Source organism: Boeremia exigua (assembly GCF_020726555.1).
Source record: "Boeremia exigua strain MPI-SDFR-AT-0100 chromosome Unknown C7974scaffold_4, whole genome shotgun sequence".
Taxonomy (NCBI): Eukaryota; Fungi; Ascomycota; class Dothideomycetes; order Pleosporales; family Didymellaceae; genus Boeremia; species Boeremia exigua.
In genome coordinates, this window is record NW_025763521.1 from 2,214,423 (window position 1) to 2,233,205 (window position 18,783).

The 18,783-nt window shown below is 51.4% G+C and overlaps 7 protein-coding genes across 7 annotated transcripts; 3 read left to right on the plus strand and 4 right to left on the minus strand.

Moving 5' to 3' along the window:
- Positions 1–266: 266 nt before the first annotated feature.
- On the minus strand, positions 267–2,705 carry C7974DRAFT_306881 (uncharacterized protein; the record flags this gene model as incomplete). The annotated part of the gene is made up of 3 exons (XM_046138102.1): positions 267–1,536; positions 1,594–1,829; positions 1,893–2,705. 3 exons carry the CDS (start codon positions 2,703–2,705, stop codon positions 267–269), a joined length of 2,319 nt encoding a protein of 772 aa, XP_045999440.1.
- Positions 2,706–4,819: 2,114 nt separating this feature from the next.
- Positions 4,820–7,744, minus strand: C7974DRAFT_374798 (WD40-repeat-containing domain protein; the record flags this gene model as incomplete). Its single annotated transcript, XM_046140167.1, has 2 exons — positions 4,820–7,676; positions 7,728–7,744. The coding sequence occupies 2 exons, from the start codon at positions 7,742–7,744 to the stop codon at positions 4,820–4,822; spliced, it is 2,874 nt and encodes a 957-aa protein (XP_045999441.1).
- Positions 7,745–7,979: 235 nt separating this feature from the next.
- Positions 7,980–9,392, plus strand: C7974DRAFT_391099 (actin-related protein-like protein 2/3 complex subunit 2). Its single transcript, XM_046141540.1, has 5 exons — positions 7,980–8,130; positions 8,186–8,427; positions 8,476–8,898; positions 8,946–9,095; positions 9,148–9,392. The coding sequence occupies exons 1-5, from the start codon at positions 8,069–8,071 to the stop codon at positions 9,225–9,227; spliced, it is 957 nt and encodes a 318-aa protein (XP_045999442.1). The 5' UTR covers positions 7,980–8,068; the 3' UTR covers positions 9,228–9,392.
- An 18-nt stretch (positions 9,393–9,410) lies between these two features.
- Positions 9,411–10,923, plus strand: C7974DRAFT_391101 (Dynamitin-domain-containing protein). The gene has a single exon (XM_046141542.1). The coding sequence runs from the start codon at positions 9,517–9,519 to the stop codon at positions 10,792–10,794; it is 1,278 nt and encodes a 425-aa protein (XP_045999443.1). The 5' UTR covers positions 9,411–9,516; the 3' UTR covers positions 10,795–10,923.
- Positions 10,924–10,951: 28 nt separating this feature from the next.
- C7974DRAFT_156595 (beta-glucosidase-like protein) lies at positions 10,952–13,721 on the minus strand. Its single transcript, XM_046135884.1, has 3 exons — positions 13,395–13,721; positions 12,869–13,338; positions 10,952–12,816 (listed from the first exon to the last, which is right to left on the minus strand). Exons 1-3 carry the CDS (start codon positions 13,516–13,518, stop codon positions 11,110–11,112), a joined length of 2,301 nt encoding a protein of 766 aa, XP_045999444.1. The 5' UTR covers positions 13,519–13,721; the 3' UTR covers positions 10,952–11,109.
- Positions 13,722–15,126: 1,405 nt separating this feature from the next.
- Positions 15,127–15,669, minus strand: C7974DRAFT_451518 (uncharacterized protein; the record flags this gene model as incomplete). The annotated part of the gene is made up of 1 exon (XM_046145787.1): positions 15,127–15,669. Exon 1 carries the CDS (start codon positions 15,598–15,600, stop codon positions 15,127–15,129), a length of 474 nt encoding a protein of 157 aa, XP_045999445.1. The 5' UTR covers positions 15,601–15,669.
- Positions 15,670–16,695: 1,026 nt separating this feature from the next.
- Positions 16,696–18,743, plus strand: C7974DRAFT_156657 (membrane transporter). Its single transcript, XM_046135885.1, has 5 exons — positions 16,696–17,027; positions 17,083–17,179; positions 17,228–17,542; positions 17,593–17,656; positions 17,705–18,743. Exons 1-5 carry the CDS (start codon positions 16,959–16,961, stop codon positions 18,615–18,617), a joined length of 1,458 nt encoding a protein of 485 aa, XP_045999446.1. The 5' UTR covers positions 16,696–16,958; the 3' UTR covers positions 18,618–18,743.
- The last annotated feature ends 40 nt before the right edge of the window (positions 18,744–18,783 follow it).

Sequence of the window (18,783 nt, forward strand, 5' to 3'; positions counted from 1 at the left end):
CCAAGCAAACAAGGGGGGAGATCAAATCAATTAAATGATGGGGAGATGAGATCCAGGAGTCATCTGTTTTGTGGATTTTCTGTTCTGGGGTGGACCGTGCCACCGTGTAGCAGAGAGGGAAATCCTGTGTTCCATGCCATATCCATACCGTAACCGTAAAGCGTCCGCTGTGATGTTCATTGTGCTCGCTATGCGCCGTAAAAACAAAGTGGTGAAGATCCTTATCCAAGTGCACGTCCGTCATCGTTTACGAAGCAGACCGGCATCTACTGCTGGTTGCTCGAGCTGAGACCAAGCATCTCATCCAATGTAGTGTCCAAGGTAGTGGAGTTGTAGAAGGTGTTGTTGTAAGGCTGAGCTCCGCTGTCAAACTGACCCCCAAGCTGGTTGAAGTCGGGGAAGAAGTTGGCAGTGTTGCTCATTAACAAGTTGCTGGCTGGCGCAGAATCGAACAGAGTGAAGTCCTCCGTAGGGCGACTGAAGGCCTGCATGTCCATAGTGTCCATGGCGTCTCCAAAGCCCTCATCCATCTGCATCTGAGGAGAGAAGAGAGTGAGATCGGGCCGTGCCATGGGTGACAACTGAGGAAGACCCAGCGTCTGGTTGGAAGCCATTGTGAACATGGGTTCACTGAAATTGAAGTCTGTGCTGAGAGCAGGTGTGTGCTGCTGGAAGCCCATGTTGAAGTTCGAGCACTCTGGGAATAAAGAAGCAGTGTGGTCGATGGTAACATCAGCTGGAGTCACGGCAGCTTCCATAAAAGAGTTTGGTTCGACCGGCGAGTTGCCGGAAGAGAAGGTAAGATGCGTGCCGTCAGTAGCAATTGAGTCTCGGCGGAAATCATCTTGGAAGTTGTGGAGGCTCATCGCTGGAGTGTTGAAGCCGTATGGATCAAAGTCATTCATCAGTGGCACCGAGGGAGAAGCCATGAAAGGTGTGATGGGTGTGGTGAGAGCAGCAGATTGTGGTGTACCGAGGAACGGTGTGAGGGGAGTGGCGGGGCTGTTGCTGACCGCGTGGCTCTTCTTACGGCCGTTACTCTTGGATCGAACGTATTCCCAACCGTGAGCTTTCTCCATGTGCTGCTTGCAATTCGACTCACGCTTGGAGGCGTATGTGCACGGAGGGTAGAGACACTTGTACTGCGCCGGCGCAGCAGAGTGCTTGTCGTTGACGTGCCTGTCGCGCTCCTTCTCAGTAGGCCATCCAAGATCAAAATACTTGCACTTCTCTTCGGAGCACTTCCATGGGCGAGAGTGAGTCTTCTCATGCTTGGTCAGGTCACAAGGGCGCTTGAACTCTTTCTTGCAGTCACGGCACATGTGCAGGACATCGCCGGGCTTGTCAGACTTCCTACGACGAGCCATAGAGCGCATGGCGTCATCGTCGTCGATATCTTCTTCTGAAAGAGCACGCTTCTTGTAAACGTGTTCCGGGCCGTTCGCAAGGGAGATGACCTTGCCATCTTTCTCACGAACGAGCTCGACTGGGCGGCCGTTGTGGCTGAGGCCACCACGAAGGGTGATCTTCTCATCACTAGGAACGGAACGGTTAGCCGAGCGGGTAAAAAGAAATTTCGCGGCACGGTCATACCGGGAGTAGTCCATATCGTCCAGGTGCTCTCCTTGGGCTTCTTTTTGTCTGGTGGCAGCCATGATTGCAGCGTATCTTCGGATCTGTTCGATCAAGTCGAGAAAGTAGTTGTTAGTGTACGGGCGGTCGGTTGGTAGTCGCTGGTCGCGTTCCGAAAGGTACTCGACAGTTGTGTGAAGCAGTTGAATTGATCGTTCGCAGAATCGAAGGTAAGATGCCGGTGTTGCCGAAAACTCCTTAAAACCGAGAAGAATGCAATAAGCTTTTGCACTGTTTAAAAGACAACGGATACCACTTACAGGAGCCAGGAAGACCAGGGTCTTTTCAAGATCACGGAGGTTGCAAATACTCTTCTCACCTATGCGACGAGGTACGTCTTGGATCAGAGAGTGAAAGTCCTTCAGCGACTCCTCAGCGAGGATGGGTTTGACGATCGAGTCGTGTATTTGTTTGCAAGCGTACTCGCCGAGAGTGTGCTTCTCTTCTGATACGCCCAATGCCGAGAACGAGCGAGTGACAGCAGAGTGGGTGGTGACGGAAGAGTGGATGGATTCGCGGGCACTGGTGGTGCGAGCGTCGCCTTTATGTATGTTAGATTGTGGGGCGTCCAAGATGAGTAGTTGCATTGAGTCCTTACTGTACTTGGAGCCGACGCTGGAACCCAGACCACTGTCTGAAGCGTGCTCGTGGGGGTTATGCTCAACTGCTATGGGCTTAGAGTCAATGTCCATAGGCATGTCATCCAGAGTGGTGCTGTCAAGCATGAAGCTGGGTACAGGAAGCACCTCAGGATCGTTGAGGATGTTTGCACCGGATACAGATGCAGCCTTGTGACCTGCGAGCTTCTGGTCAAAGTCCTTGAGCAGGTTGGCAACACGGCTGACACTAGGGTGATGGTCTTGAAGGAGGGCTTCGAGACTCTCAGTGCTTGTCGGTGATCTCCTGGGCATGAACGGTTGGTTCTCTAGGCCACAGATGTCGTTGCTCAACGACTTGGGTGACGAGAAGGTACCGGACTTGCGAAGATGCATGCCATGGGTGCTAAGAGGAGAGACGTTGCCCTTAAAAGGACGGCGGCGGGGGTGGCTGTTCTGGGGATGAGGTGCAGACATGTTGTATGACTGAATCCAGACGCGCTAAGATGGGAAGGAGGCCTCAGGTTATGAGTCACGGCGAGTGGACAATTCACAGAGCCCGAGGGATCCTATTGACCTATGGCCGGAACCGATAATGGTAGTGCAAGTCCTGGATCACGTTCTCATTGACCGGTTCGGAATCAGCGAGCTGGCGGCCGCGGAAAGACGTAGTTGATTGGCCGAATGATAGAAATGGATCAAGTGGAGGAGGAAGGGCGTGCAGAGTCCTTTCGTTGTTCGGCGTGGGGAAGTGGGCGGTATATGAAAGGCGGCGCAGTGCGGGTGAGACGGGCTGCGTGCGTGGCGAAGTGATGCAGAAGGGCGGGAGCGCAGTGCAAAAGAGGGGTTGCAGGCCTCAGGACAGAAAACAGGACGTAGGAGGAGTGATGAGTTGGGCAAGTTGAGAGTAGAAGAGAGGGAGGGACAGCACGAGTTGAGCACTCGACGCTGACAGCCAGGATCGTGGAACGGGATGCGCGGTCGCTGTTGCCTGAAGTTAGCGTGAAAGCTAAGCCCTAACGCCTCAATAACTCGCTGCCAATTCTGAGCTTACGCGACTATTCGCTGCGAGCATAATAAAAACGCCCGGCTCTGACGCAAGTTGTTCACCAGTGAGGGCGCCATCTGCCCCATTCTATTCGCCATCCGTTTCGTAGATGCGCGTTGTAGTCGTTGCCCGTGCGATTGCGCAGAGTTGCACTGTTGCGACAAATCACCGCCATTTCTGCACCAAAAGCAGAGCATGCACAGCCAAAATCGGCTGCAAAGGGCGGTCGAACCCACTGGCCAGGGAAATGCACAGCGACGACAAGGCTTGACCGGTGACCCACACGCAGCAGGAACGCCCTTTAGCGGCGAGTGTCAGTGGCCAGACCACGCCAGGGTTGGAAGTGGATGGCTTGCCTAAGTGGCAGTGCTGTCAAACCTCAGTTCCGTGCCGCTCCATGAACGACCTAACCCTGCCATGTCGTGAGCTGATGATGATAAGAAGCTACAGCGACGCTGCTGCTCAGTTGTACGTTTCGTATTGCGTCCTCCCCGTCGTTTCATAAATGTACGCAGTCCTGCAGGTGAAATGGGTGTGCGCGTACGATAAAAGACCACTGTCCAAGTGCAGTTCACCGGTTTGGCGCGTGTTCCGACTGGATGGCCGGGAAGCGGAGAGAACTGGCAGAACTGGAGATTACAGAGCTGAACAAGACATTCAAGGTGCGTCTGATTCTCTGCCACGTCAATAGTAGAGCCTCTACGGACCACTTCCGGTCCTCCGATTTCCCGTTCGCCCCTCGTGACTGTGTAGCGATTGCACTGTTCCAATTTCACCCGTACTCGACCAAGCACGAGACCCTGAGATGTCAATGATCGGTGATAGAACTGTTCCGTTGTCCGACCCGTATTTCGTGATCATGCTTGAACTGGGATATGCTAACAATAGCACAACACACGTCCACTCAACCAGTCTTCTGAAGACGTGTCTTTTTGACATGTAAGTACTGTCTCTTGTCGCAAAGTAGATCGTATAGCGCTGTGCGAAGGGTCTCTTCCTGAGACGCAATGACATGCATGAAGTTGCTCTTTGATCTGATCATGTATGTCTGGATTGTCTCTCAACTCAACTAAACCTGATGGTGCTACATTATACCTCCTGTCGTCTTCTGATAACAAATCATTGTACCATTAGATATATGACGTCAAGTTCACGTCAGTGCTTCAACATGTTTCCATCTGAAGCCATATCACATGAATCTAGCAAGGCCTACAGGGTTAGTTGTAGATGAGCATTGCGTTGGTATTCGCTGGGTCTTGGTGCGAGAGAAAATGGTGATGTATAGATGTTCTAGAACGGTGTGAGCAAGCTGCGTACTTTGGACGAGGATGTGCCTGTTGTCAAGCAGCGGGCGGGGCAGAAGTAGGTAATGGTGGTAGGGGTTCTTTGGTTGGATTGTGCAGTGAGTCGGAGGGCGGGGATAGAGCATTACTTCACGGACTAACAAGTTTCTTGTAGCTAGACAACAGGTGAAGAAAGATGATCAGCATCTGTACAGATCCAACAACGCCTACAACTCCTCCGATGCCTTCGCACCACACTTTTACGCAACGTCCACGAACCCTCTCTTCTTTCTCTGCTTTCCTTCCTCCTCAATCCGTTCAACGTCCTCCAATCTCACAACCTTCTGCTCATCCACTCTCTCGCCCACAAACCTGAGAGCCGCAACATTAAAACCGATCAAATCTTTGTTACCGCTCAAAGTTCTCCTCAGATCACTCCTCATGTCTTCGAGGACTGTCTTCAATTCCCTCGAGGAAACGATTTGCTTCTGGTGCGTCTTGACCATGAAGAAAAGAACGCGACATGTGAGTGTAACATTCCACTGTTTCTGAACCCAGATGCTGAGAAACGTGAAGAGTGCTGGAAGTGAGGCAAAGGGCAGAACAAGAAGCGCGTCCTGGAGTTGAGCGGCGGGAATCTTTGCCATGGTGTTCAGAACGTGACGCTCTGCTGAGATATTGCCCAGTGCCATGAACAGAGGATTGCGCTGTGGTGGCGCGATCTTTGGATTCGCTCGCTTCTGCACCTCCCACGCGCGGACGACCTCCAGATCCGCAACACCAAGATCTAGTGCTTCTTGGATGCGTTCTCCGGCTGTGAGGGAGCTGATTGTTTGTTTGGAGGCATCGACAGCTTCTGCGCGCTCGCCTGTCAGAGGTTCTTCGTCTTCGAGGGAATGGGCGAGTGTGTTTTCGTAGAGTTCTTCAAGCTCGCGTTCGCGCTCTTCCTCGAGGAAGATGGGCTCATCGGATTTGGTCCAAATGCGGATACTCTTGTCGTGCGAAGCGGTGACAATGAAGTCGCCGGTGCGTGCGAGGGTCATGGCCCAGATTTCGCCGTGATGTCCGCGAAATTTTTGTATCTGCTGGAACTTGTCGCCGTCCCAACTCTTGATCGTCTTGTCTTTGCTGGCACTGAAGAATAAGTGCTTCTCGTCGCTATCAACAGGATGCGGAATAAAGGATATCTGCATAATACTGTCTTCGTGGCCAAAGAGTGCTTTGTGGCAATCACCAAAGTCCAGACCCCAGATCCGCACGTTTTTGTCGGCTGAACATGTTACAATGAGCTTACTGTCACTCGATATCGACATGTTCAGTACCGGAAGCTTATGACCGTAGAGATTAAGGAAAAGCTTCAACGAGTCGACGAAGAAGACTTTTACGGTGTTGTCCAGTGTCGCGACAGCCAATAGCCTAGAATCGGGCGAGAACTGAACGCTCAGAACATCGTCGTTGAGCTTCAAAATGCGTGACTGAACGAGCCGGAGGCGAGGCATCGTGCGTTTTGTGCCAGGAATCTCTTCCTGGACGATCTCAAAGTTCCAGAACTTGACCGACTTGTCCGCGCTACCAGAGATGAGCGACTTGCCGTCAGGATGAACTTGTAAAGTCCAGACAGCGCCTTCGTGGGCCTCAATCTTGTCAAGTAACGATGAGGCTGCAATGTCGTATAACTCAAGATGACCTTCTTTCGTGCCCACGACAACAATCTTGTCACCCGGCAAGAATGCACAGCAAAGTGCGTAGCCACACTCTAGTGTGCGCAGGCAATTTTGGGTCTTGATGTTCCATATCTTCAGGCCGCCACTTGAAGCTGATGCCAGCATACGATCGTCTGAGCTAAGCGCCAGTGCTCGTACATCGTTCCTATGGCCTGCGAGCTCGACAGACAATGTGCGAGTGTAGTCTGGCACCTCGTCGGATTTCGACTTGCTTTTTGTAGGAATGTCGAATACGTCGATGAGGTTGTTGTTGGTGCCGATTAGGAGTTGCATCTTTTTCGACCCCCTTGTCTTCATCCACGCAACAGACCTGACTTTTCCTGCGGTCCGTACGGTAACGTACGAGGTGATGACATCACCAATATCTGCATCAGCGACATTGATCTTGTCTTCTGCCTCCTCCTCTTGCGCATCGCTGTTTGCCTCGTTCTTTCCCTTCTCGCGTCTTCTTCTCCTCTTCCTTGCTAAGCTCTTTTTCACCTCCTCTTCCGTGCGTATCCGCCAAATCTCAACAGCTTTTTCTGTGCCATGCACTGCGACATAGTTCGACTTGGGGTGGAAAGAGATGCCCTGTGTTCGATCTTTACCGGATCGATACAGTACGCCCCTCGCCGTGAGATAGCGTTGCTCGGAAGCTTCGCCAACGGTCGATCCAGCTTGTCGTAAACCAGGTAGATCGATGGCCCAGACCTTGAGTTCGCCGTCATTCCCTACTGTAATACAACCACTGCCATCTGGTGATACGCCCAACGCCCAGCACTCTCCGTTTGTTTGTGCAATGTGTGTCTCGATACAGTGCTGCGTGCCAATGTCCCAGATCTTCATCAAAGCATCCTTGCTCGTCGACAAGAGGTAGGTCTGGTCCGTGGCCATTTCCGTCTCTTCCCCGCCTTCCTGCGGCGTTGCTCCGGGATGGAGAAACTGCAATCCAGTGACCTGTCCCTTGTGCCCTCGTAGCTTGAACAGGCCAGTCTCAGAAACAAGGTCCCAGATGACGATGTCTGTGTCCTTTGCGCCACTGGCCAGTCGCACCCCACTCTGGTCGAAGGCCAGTGTGGTAACGGCTGACTTGTGCCCATTGAAGCTGATGATGGCGGTCGACGTCCTTGCATCCCAGATTCGAATGCTTCCGTCTGCGTATCCCACAGCGAAGACATCGGGGTCGGTGTCGCTTCTACGAATGACAGTAACCTCATCAGTGCAGCTTGCATCCCGCCACCTGCTCAGTAGCTCGCCCTTCTTCACATCCCAACAGAGGACTTCTTCGTTTGCGGCGGCGTATGCGCGTCCTGCTCCGGAGGACTTGGTGCCGGGTTGGGTGGCTTCGGCGGTCCAGACGAGGTTCGAAGTGGCAGTCGCAACGACGCCAAAGGCGTCGCTCTGCTCGTACTTGCTGTCTAGGAGTCAGTGGCAGGTATACTGAGTTTGCGCCTGCACTGCATACCTGTAGGACTTCACCATTATGCGCCACTAGTAAGACTTGCGAGCGCCCAGAAGAGATTCGAGAAAAATGAAAGATATGTCGAACAACTTTTAGGTCATCACTAGTCCGACTTCCACTGCTGTTGTTGGCCGCCAGTGTGAAAGGTGGTGCACTTTTCTCGGCAGCAGCTCTCGAAACTTTTTGGAAGTTGCGGCCCGCCCTAACTAAGGAGCGCCACAGCTCTGCACCAGCCACAGACGGCCCACCCAGCGACGACACTGGGCACCTCCGGCTCCGCAGCAGCCTGTCAGAGCTCCCCACCATACGCAGCTACACCCCTTCACAGCGCCAATACAGCCACAATGCTTCTCCTCGATTACCAGAATGTGCTCATTGAGTCCCTGCTGAAGGACCGCTTCTCTGGGTGCGCCTGCCCCGCCACTGCCTACACCGCAACCCGCCCGACTGACCGCATACAGGGGAGCTCCCGCGAACATCGACCAGGTCGTCTCCGACTTCGACGGCGTCACCTTTCACATCTCGACGCCCGAAAGCAAGACCAAGATCCTCGTATCTCTGCAGATCAAGTGCTTCTCGGAGCTGGTCCAGTACGGCGCTCAGGCCGTCCTCGAGCGCGAGTATGGCCCGTACATTGTGTCGCCCGAGTCGGGGTACGACTTCTCAGTGCTGGTAGACTTGGAAAACTTGCCGGAAGAAAAAGGTATGGTCATATGTCAATTGGGACACGGCAACTGCTGACGGTGGTTAGAGGACCGTGATGATCTTATCAGGCGCATTTCCCTCCTTAAGCGGAACGCTATGGCTGCACCTTTCGAGCAAGCTTTCGACGAGTTTGCACAGCTGCAGGAGGAAGCTTCCAAGTACACATCAGAATCAGCGCCCCAGGGCATGAAAGAGGGCGGTGAGGTCCGCGCTATTCACTACCGTGAGGAGGAAGCGATATACATCAAGGCCAGCTTCGACCGTGTTACAGTAATTTTCTCCACAGTGTTCAGGGAAGAGACCGACAGGATCTTCGGAAAGGTCTTCCTTCAGGAGTTTGTCGACGCCAGGCGGAGAGCTATCCAAAACGCACCCCAAGTACTTTTCCGTAACGACCCACCTCTCGAGCTGCAGGGTATCCCAGGAGTTGACACATCTGGTTCTGCCGATATTGGCTACATTACGTTTGGTGCGTCTAGCGCAACGTCCACAAATGGAGTTTGCTAACAGGAACAGTCCTTTTCCCTCGCCATCTGACAGCTGCTCGACGAGCGGACGTCATTTCTCACATCCAGACCTTCCGCGACTACTTTCACTATCACATCAAGGCCTCCAAAGCGTTCATTCACTCGAGGATGCGTAAGAGGACTGCAGACTTCCTCCAGGGTATGTGGAACTCAGTCCTTCACGTGAAATTCATGTATTTACCGTATCACAGTCCTCCGAAGAGCAAGGCCCGAGGCAGAAGAGAAGGAGCGCAAGACAGCGAGCGGACGAACATTCAGGGTACAGGCATAAAGCACATGGCGAGACAAGTAGTTTGTCGAGAAGAAGACAAGACAATGCCAAGCCAACACAGACATAACGTGACAAGCCTTGCTTTGAGCTTGAAGTGACTTTGAATTGAGACCCACACAACGTATCATTCTTTGAAGGTGTTTGTGGACCCCGAGGTTGAGGTAACTGATTTGGGTGCACGGACGGGTCGCGACTTCCACTCGACGCGTTCCCGCAGTCCACCCCACAACGTCAACACCCCACCAATCCAGCCCGCCCCTTCCTCGCCCTTTCTTCTGTTACCCCCACAATGTCTTCGGAAGCATCGCGACCGAAGTATGACAGCCTGCCGGGAATAGACACAGCACCGGACGTTTATGAAACCCCCGAACTCGCCGAAGATGTCTCGACAATACAAGCGTCCACAGCAATATCAGAGTCAGATTACGGAGACTCTGACCCCGACAGCTCTGCTGTAAACCATCAACGCTTGCAGACAGATCAGGCGCGCAATCGTTTTCAACCCTCACGAGTAGATGCCAATGGTGTAGACTTCTCCGACAACATCGCTCAACGGCAAGCATACCGCACGTACACACAGCAGCGGCGGCGGGGCGAAATATTGGGCGATGACAGCGACGAAGAACAAGAAAGCTTCTCGCGGAAACTCATAAGGGTGAAGCGCGAACTGCAGGAGCTGGAGGACGAATATGAACAGAGGAAGAAATCTGGAGACAAGACCAAAATTGAAGAACGAGACGCCAAGGAGGTGATAGACCTCATCTCAGACAAGGTCGATGAAATATACGCTAGCCGCAGAGGTGGTGCTCAAAGTGCAGAACCGCTGCTCGACCGGACAATACAGAGATTCAACGACTACGAACCCTTTGCGCCGAGCTCGAAGATCACAGCAGCGATTGCCAACCAGCCCCCTTTACCAGGCTCGCAGATTCAGAAGAGCCAACTAAATCATGTTCTGGCTCAAGCAGCGGAGTTCGACCAAAGAATCACGCAAATGGAGAGCAGCCTCGGGCTTAATGGCAACACCATACCGGAGATGAGCGAGGACACCACATCCCCTGTCTTCACAACGCTACAAAGACTTGAGCAAACGCTTGGCGCGATTGGTGACGCCTCGTCAAGCAATCTCGACGGAGCATCACAGCAGATCAAAAAACTGATAGAGGAGGCCGAGGATCTCAAGGAGGCTCGATTAGAAGCGTCGCGCGCCGGCTCATCCGAAGAAAGCACAACGCCAGACCAGGAAGCCAAGATCAATGCACTCTACGGTACTCTGCCCTCAATTGATAAGCTCTCGCCCATTCTGCCTCTTGTCCTAGAGCGCCTTCGCACATTGCGCCTCGTACACACCAGTGCATGGCAAGCAGATGAGGTACTGACCGAGCTGGAGTCGCGGCAGTCTAAGCAGGAAGAGGAGATAAAGAACTGGGAGAAGCAGTTGGAGCTGGTGGAAGAGGACGTGAAGAAGCACGAGAAGGCCATGCAGGGCAATGTCAAAGTGGTAGGCGACGACATCAAAATGCTCGAGGAGAAGATCACAAAGCTGCTGGCCGAGCGAGGAGAGTGAAGCAAGGGTCGCCAACGTGTGCATTCAGGGAGATGCAGTAAGAGATACCCATTTGCATTTGAGCAGGTACACGCCAGTTATACCAGAAAAAAGCAAGAAGCACAAACGCACAATGATAACAAAACCATGGCATCAAATTCCAATCCCTTCACTTTACCCTAACATCTTTACTACCAGCCAATCGCTGATTCAATGTTTCCCACAAATTGCTAAGCACAAAAGGATGTCTAACGGGGTCTTGTCTGAAACAAGCTGGTAGAGCATTTCCTACACTTTATGACTTTGGATATAACTTTGGCTATGATATGGCTTTGGCTACGATACAACAATCTCGCCCTCAGCTCTCAAGTCCCTGCTGCTAGCGCCTACCCACACTTTGTAAGTTCCTTTTTGAAGCTCCCATTTCTGCGCTTCCACGCTCCATACGCTCAGATCACGCCTGTCCAGCGCAATCACGACTTCTCGACTCTCACCAGGCTGCAATATGCCCACACGCTCGAAACCTCGCAGTTGTCGCTCAGGTGCGTTTGGAATACCTAGGTACAATTGTACAACCTCGTGTCCTGCTACTTCGCCGGTATTGGTGATGTTGATGTGCGCCCGGTAAAGTACCTGCCAGAGCTCAGGATGCCCGCCTTGCACGACTGGAACAGATTCCGACGGGAAGCTGGTAAGAGATGCATCCGCTATGCTCTCAATGCTCAGATCAGCGTGCTCGAAGGTAGTATATGAGAGACCGTAACCAAACTCGTATCTTGGCGTGATGTTCTGTTGATCGAATGCGCGGTAGTCGATATATAAACCCTCGGTGAAGTTGCTTTGCAAGAAGGCAGGGTGGGTTAGGTCGATAGTAGAGTTGAGAAGGTGGCCATAGTCTGACTCATTGCGTGCGACTGTGTAGGGCAGGCGACCAGACGGGTTCACGTCACCGTACAAGACATCGACAAGCGCGTTCCCACTTTCCTGTCCGGGGACACCTGCAAAGATAACTGCAGTGACATTTGGGTGCTCAATCCAAGAATCGACGACGCGGATACCAGCGCTGTGCAACACAACGATCGTGTTGCTGCAATTCTTCGCTACGTTGTTAACAAGCTGATCACTGAAACCGTCCGCGAGGCTTGTGCGATCGAAACTTTCAGAGGCGTAGGCGTTAATGAACACAAGGCACGCATCTGCGTTGGCGTATACAGTTGGGTTGACACCAAAAAAGTCCCAACGAAGGGTGCCGCGATCTGCGATGATGCGATCCTGGATCGCTTTGAATGGGCTGATCACGTATGGCGGAGTGCTCGAACCGGAACCGCCTGCTGTAATCAATGTGCCATTGAGGATTGACCAGCCGAAGTTCTCCTCATACCCGCCACCAAAACGAGCAGGGTTATTCCATGGCTGGGCCTTGACCTCAGCATCATAGCCATAGATGTTCAGGAATCGAGGGTTTTGGAGCGGCAATGTGTTGTTGACGTTCTTAACCAGAACGGTGCCAGCAGCTCCAATCTCTCTGATTAGAGACGCATGATCTTCGCGTACGTCCACAATCGGGTGGATAACATTGTATGGATACACTGCGTTCTCAGGGAAGCCTTCATCCTGGTTGACGTAAAAGTAGGCCGCGAGTAACCGCGCGTTCATATCGTCGAGTCTTTCGGATGACACTGAACCATTGGTAACTGCCTCTGTAAGATTGTTGCCCCAAAACTTTGCATTTGGCATGACGACATCAAGGCCAGCGTTAGCAGATCCTACCCCAGAGTGCTGTGCATCCCAGTCTGATACGACGAATCCCTCAAAACCGAGTTCGGTTTTAAGAATGCCATTGAGCAATTTGCTGTTCTGACAACCATAACTGTTGTTGGTGCGTTGATACGAGCACATGAGGGATGCGGCACCTTCCCTTAGCGAATCCATGAAAGGCCAAGCGTACAACTCATGTGTTGTTCGATCATCCACATTGGAGGACACCGCTTCGCCTTCTGATGTAGGCACGCGCCTGTACTCTTGTTCTTGATGCAGCCAATGCTATGAGTCTGTCAGTATGATGAATACATGACCAACGAGGGGACAAGATTACCTTCGGGGTCGCGATGACACCCTCCGCTTGTATGCCCCGCGTAATCAGCCCACCACCGACTCCTGCAAGGACCGGATCTGCCCCCAGGCCCTCCCAATTTCGTCCACCTCGTGCAACTCGTCCTATTGGGCCAATAAATGGGCCGAGCGCTACGTGTATACCTTTCCCGCGGTACTCACGCCCCAGGGCGTGGCCATACCTCAGCATAAGGTCTCGGTCAAAAGTTGCTCCAAGATGAATACCAGATGGAAATGATGAAACGAACTCCTGGCCACGTACACCGGCTGGGGCGTCTGCAAAACATAATTCGGGAATCTCGAGACGTGGGACAGCGCCGGTCTGTCCGACACAGGGGCCGGTGACTCCATGAGTTAGGTTCGACTTCTCTTCGAGCGTCAGTTCAGCGACTAATTGTTTCGCTCGCGCGTATGCCTCTGCCCATGCCGATGAGCTTGAGCCGCTACTGCTTGCTGGGCTTCATTAGCAACATGGATATATCAATGCTTAGGAATGGTAAACAACTCACGGCTAGGATAGATAGGCGGACTCTGGCCATACAGTGGTACCTCTGACTCGTTGGTATAGCCTTGAGATAGTGATGATCTCGAGAATAGGGCTATGCTCAGGGCAAGAAGATGAGATGACTTCATCGTGCAGCCGGTTAGAGTTCTCGTGAGGGTGTGGGCGAAGATTTGAAGTTGAACGAGAGGCTGGTCTTATAGTCTATGTTCTTACTCCATTTAGAGAGCACATCATGCTGTACCCGCACGTACGTGATGCATGTGCGCTGCATTAGCCTCGTAACGAGCTCCTCCCATCTCTGCCGTGGTTCACCCGTACTCCGCATCTTGGCCGGTAGCAAAGAGGGGAAGTGGATAGTCGTTGCATCGAACTTTTGAACGAAGAATTGTTTGCTGGCGCATTCTCCTGGATACCGCCAGTCGGGAATAGTTCCGAGTCGTCAATTCGGTCTCAATTGACGTCAGTACAGGGGTCGTGGCAGCCGCCACAGGGCTTGCGCGCAGCCGACTCGGAGATACACCATGTTCGATCAGATCATTGCTTTGCAAAGCTTAGCGGACTTCGAAGCTCATCTTCTTGGCACCATAGCGGACGTGATGGTCGCATGATGCGGACCGATGTTCGGTATCGGCAACGAAAGCAGCGCGTTTTTGTAGGCTAGTACCAATACAGAACAGGGTATCCACAGCAGATCAAATCGATCACTCAATCACTCATGGTTGCGCACTGTTCTACGAAGTAGGTACTATCCTAAGGCTCGTCATACAGTAGTACATGTGACGGGCTTTTCTAGACCTCACAATCTTTATCGAAAGTTACTTAATCGGCCTTTTGCTCCATTTTGTACTTACCCCTCTCGATGAGTTCTGTCCACACCCCATACAACAAGATGTGGAGCAATGCTCAGTGTCGTTGCGAAAGACTGCCCTATACCATGACTTCTCCGCGAGCTAGATGCAGTACGGGCAGTTAGATGGCCCTATCTACAGAGTCCGCGGGATGTCGAACCCAAGATCAAACTCAAGACGTGGAACAGTAATGAGAGCTACTAGAACGCTAACCACAACTTTAACTTTAGAGATAAAACAGGCTAGTTTTTACGTTAATAGTGGATCTGCTAAGATGGGTAGGCTGAACTACTGGTTCTATGTTAGTATTAAAATGGACGAATCGTTGAAAAAACATAAATGGGCATCTTCCTGCCGAGATCGATCAGAAGTAAAGAGGGGATGGTGATGGGTACCGCGTAAACCAAGAAGCCAGGGGCAACATCAGATACTGACGAAATTAGGTGTGCTAACAGGACTGTGCCTTCTAAATCTGGTACGTCGGGGATGTGTCGCAAAACGATTGACCTCTGGCGTTCTTTCATGGTATGTGGCGCAATTAACTGAGCATAGTGGAGAACGAATCGTTACCAACTATCCTGACCATAAAGGTTGACGAATAATGAACCGTGAAGGTCTTCCTTCCGGATCTGTTGCCGGCCTATTGAACGACTGCAGTTTGGCTCATTGCCAACCGTACCACCTTCAATACCCGCGCCTCAGTTTGACGTTAACTTCCAGTCCAGGATGTGCCTCCTCCAACAGCTTGCGCAGCTTGGCCAGCGCCCCTGCCTTTGCCGCCGTAGCCTCCGCTTCATCAATCTCCCAACCCCATTTGTTCAGAGTAACTTCGATCTTGATCTGCTTCAAACCGCTCAACTGCCATTGCGACACATTCAAGATATCCATCTAGAAGATGGGGCTCACGTCTACACCGTTTGCGCCCTTGATGAGGTAGCCGCGGTGGCTGTGCTGGATGCAGGTGATTGACTCGCGGTGCATGGCGCACAAGGATTGGATCCACTCCCGCAAGTGGCCGTTGTGACGACCTGCGAAGGTATTGCAGAGGTAGGGGAAGAGGTGGGACTCGGCGTAGATCTGCTGATTGACTCGCAAGAGTGCCAAAGCGTGCTTCACGGCGTTGTCAGCGCGCGGTGTCTGGCCGCCGCTCATGTTGATCGACCAGGTGTTGCCGCCAAAGGTGTAAGCGTATATGATGTTACGGAGCTCAGCGGGGAGACGGAGGAGATGAGATCTGTGTTGATGAGTGAAAGAGCTTCCAAAATTAGCGATATCATAAGACGGGTATCGACTAGCATACTGAGAGCTAAGTCTAGTCTCACCGCGACTTTCAGAAGTTGTCGGGATGGCTTTTGATGGCATTGTTGTTGTGTTTGATGATTGTAGTTGATGGTTGTAGTTTTTCGGGCGGTAGTCTCTTATAGTTGAGGGGATGTAAAGACCGGATGAGCCCTTCACTTCGCTTATATTGGGAGACGCCAAAGCAAGACACGCATCGCAGATAGTGAAAGCCTCGATTTTTCCAATAAGGAAGAGGTGACGATGGAGGTATTAGCGCTCGGTTCCTTATACAGGAAAACTCATTGAAGGTGCACAGGAGGGCTTTAGACTTGACACCCTTGTTTGCACGCGTGACCATCGATGGGAAATGCAGACCACCGAAAGCCGTAATGAGCTGATTAATAGATTCCTAGGGTTTCGTGTCACTCGCGAACAATGTCAATCCTAAGATAATACTACTCGATCAGGCTTGCCATACTGGTCTCCATACAATCACTGAACTGACGAAGAGTTGCTGCGCTCTGAGTCGATAGAACAATCTCGTTAGTAAACGACAGTCCTTACGCTGCAAACAGGCGATTATTGAAAGCAGTGAAGTTTCTAATGCGATCCAGTCTGACTCTTCAGGGGACTGTAGATAATTGTTGCCCAAACTTTATGACAAGAGCACCCAAAATTCGATCTAGGTAGTTATCAAAGTTTTCCCAACTCATTGTAGAAGAGCCATTGCATACCACACGTCCGTCTCGAGATCCATAGATGGAGAGTTCTGTGTCGAGTTTGGATTACATGAACTCATCCGAGCATCAAGGGATGCCCCCGTTTTGTAATCCGCTCTGCAGTCTCTTCTGCGGAACCAGGAATCTATAGCTACCTAGGCGTAGTAGAGTTTAAATAAAGTGTATTCAGTGAAAGCCAAACTTTTCCCAACTCAAGCTTTGGAAAGACTCCAAGAACGAGGGCTGACCAGTCTGAAGCAGTGTATAGTGTACCTCCTTGAGGGGGGGGGGGGGGTATGTAAGATTTTATAGTGCATATCAGTGCGCCAAAGACCAGCACAGTTCTAAAAGGTTTAAGTAGCTAATATTATATATACATATATATAACTACACGACAAGGTTGTTAGGATGAGCAACATGATGCCCAAAGTGACGCGCGACCTAGAGCTGTTTGGTTGGCTAATAAGCGAAGCGCTACGACTTAGCGTAGAATCGGAACCTCGACCGATCCGCGGCTTAGGATCGATGATGAAAGAGAGTCTGCGGCTGATTCGCATTTGCCTTCTGCGTCTAACAAGCTCGTGGTGCGCATGTTTCCCATCATGACGATTGTTGTGGAGCGGTAATTATGCTTGACGCGTTCGTTTCTAACCTTTATATGTTCCTTCCCCGGACTTCCTAGAGTTTGCCCTTGAACAGTCCTGTCGTTAAGCTGTTGATATGTCCCGAAACAATGAGCAGACGCCGCTGCTCCAGGAGAGGTGGAGTGAGGAAGGCGAGAGCCGAACTGTAAGATCGTGTGTCGCGTGTAAGCGTGAATTTGATCAATGCTAAAGTCGAACAGCTTCTACGTATTGAAGATCTTCCCACTGAGTACAATCCAAGAGAGTGGTCGAGATGGAATAAGATGGCCAACGTAGTCGTCATTGCATGCATGTCAAGTTTGTAGCATCAAATTGCCTTTTCTTACAAGAACTGATCAATACCAGTTTTGAGTCCCCTCGTTAGTAGCATGTTCACTCCAGGAATTGCGCAGATTGCTGAAGATCTTAATACTTCTACCACCGCTGTTATTGGTACAACTACCGGATACATTGTTATGTTAGGGATTGGGCCTTTACTTTTAGCACCGCTTTCAGAAACCTTTGGCCGCCGCAATCTCTACCTTACTTGCTTCTCTATATTCGCCCTTTTACAGATCCCAACAGGTTTCTCTCCCAACATCGAATTCCTCATCGTCATACGCAGTGTTACAGGCTTCTTTGGTAGTGTAGGCGTAGCCAACGGAGGAGGAACGATTTCAGGTAAGAAGCAAGATAAGTGATGCAGTCTGCAGAAACTGATTGACAGCTAGATATGTTCATTCCAAGTGAGCGAGCTGGGGTTTTCGGATGGTACCTATTAGGCCCTTTACTGGGGTGAGCGAGTCATGCACCATACACGATACCATTTGCTAACAACTCTAGCCCGACGATCGGCCCTCTGCTCGGCGGTGTGATCGTGCAAGAGCTTGGATGGCGCTGGACATACTGGATTATGGCCGTCGTATCCCTTACAAATACAGCAGCGGGCTACTTCCTTCTACGTGAAACATACGTGCCACGGATTTTGAGCCAAAAGAAAGACGAGTTCGAGCGTGAGGCCTCTGGTTCCGATGGCGCAAAGTATACGTACGAAGGCGAAGATACCCGACCGCTACGCCAAAAGATCCTGCATTCTTTAAAGCGACCACCGAAGATCTTCGCACAACCAATTGTTGCAACTATGGCTGTGTACCAGGCTCTTATCTTTGGAACGACATTCAGCATCTACACGAATATGCAGAAAATATATTCTGATCTATACGGCTTCAATACCGAACAAGTTGGCCTATTGTATCTTGGACCCGGTCTTGGCTTTATCTTCGCAGTCTTCTTTCTGGTACCTCGGATTGATACAGTATACAAGAGTCTCACAGCAAAACATGGCGAGAAGGCCAAGCCTGAATATCGCCTACCTCTTGCAAATATCGGTGCGGTACTTATCCCAGTATCGTTGTTCTGGTTTGCGTGGACGGTAGAAACTCACGCGCATTGGTTCGCATCTATCTCAGCGACCTTCTTCTACGGCATCGGCCAAGTCATGATTTTAAACTGCACTCAAAACTATTACATTGACAGTTTCGAGAAGTATGCGGCAAGTGCGATCGCAGCAGGCACTGTGTTCAGAAGTCTCGTTGGTGGCGTTGTGCCGTTAGCTGCGCCAGGGTTATTCGAGAAGCTAGGTTATGGCTGGGGAATTAGTGTGTTTGCCTTCACCGGTTTGATACTCGCGCCTGCTCCCATTCTCTTCTACATATTCGGCGAGAGGATCCGCGAGAGATTTCCTGTAAACTTGTAAGGCTTAGTCACACCATGGAGGAACCAAGGGTAGTCACCTAGTGCTACCATCTTCTTCAAGCGATCCCATTGGGATACACTCAACGAAAAAGGATGTTGTTACAGGACACAACTGAGTATTGAGCTGAGCGTTGCTCGCGTTCGAACCTGCCGAACACGCCACTACT

Excerpts from the sequence above, each read along its gene's own strand:
- C7974DRAFT_391099 (XM_046141540.1), top strand. The coding sequence starts at position 8,069 with ATGCTTCTCCTCGATTACCAGAATGTGCTCATTGAGTCCCTGCTGAAG. Across the intron at positions 8,131-8,185 it reads CTGAAGGACCGCTTCTCTGG|GGGAGCTCCCGCGAACATCG; the intron begins GTGCGCCTGCCC and ends GACCGCATACAG. Across the intron at positions 9,096-9,147 it reads GACTGCAGACTTCCTCCAGG|TCCTCCGAAGAGCAAGGCCC; the intron begins GTATGTGGAACT and ends ACCGTATCACAG.
- C7974DRAFT_391101 (XM_046141542.1), top strand. The coding sequence starts at position 9,517 with ATGTCTTCGGAAGCATCGCGACCGAAGTATGACAGCCTGCCGGGAATA.
- C7974DRAFT_156595 (XM_046135884.1), bottom strand. The coding sequence starts at position 13,518 with ATGAAGTCATCTCATCTTCTTGCCCTGAGCATAGCCCTATTCTCGAGA. Across the intron at positions 13,339-13,394 it reads TCCGCCTATCTATCCTAGCC|CAAGCAGTAGCGGCTCAAGC; the intron begins GTGAGTTGTTTA and ends AATGAAGCCCAG. Across the intron at positions 12,817-12,868 it reads GTGTCATCGCGACCCCGAAG|CATTGGCTGCATCAAGAACA; the intron begins GTAATCTTGTCC and ends ACAGACTCATAG.
- C7974DRAFT_156657 (XM_046135885.1), top strand. The coding sequence starts at position 16,959 with ATGTCCCGAAACAATGAGCAGACGCCGCTGCTCCAGGAGAGGTGGAGT. Across the intron at positions 17,028-17,082 it reads AGGAAGGCGAGAGCCGAACT|CTTCTACGTATTGAAGATCT; the intron begins GTAAGATCGTGT and ends AAAGTCGAACAG. Across the intron at positions 17,543-17,592 it reads CGGAGGAGGAACGATTTCAG|ATATGTTCATTCCAAGTGAG; the intron begins GTAAGAAGCAAG and ends ATTGACAGCTAG.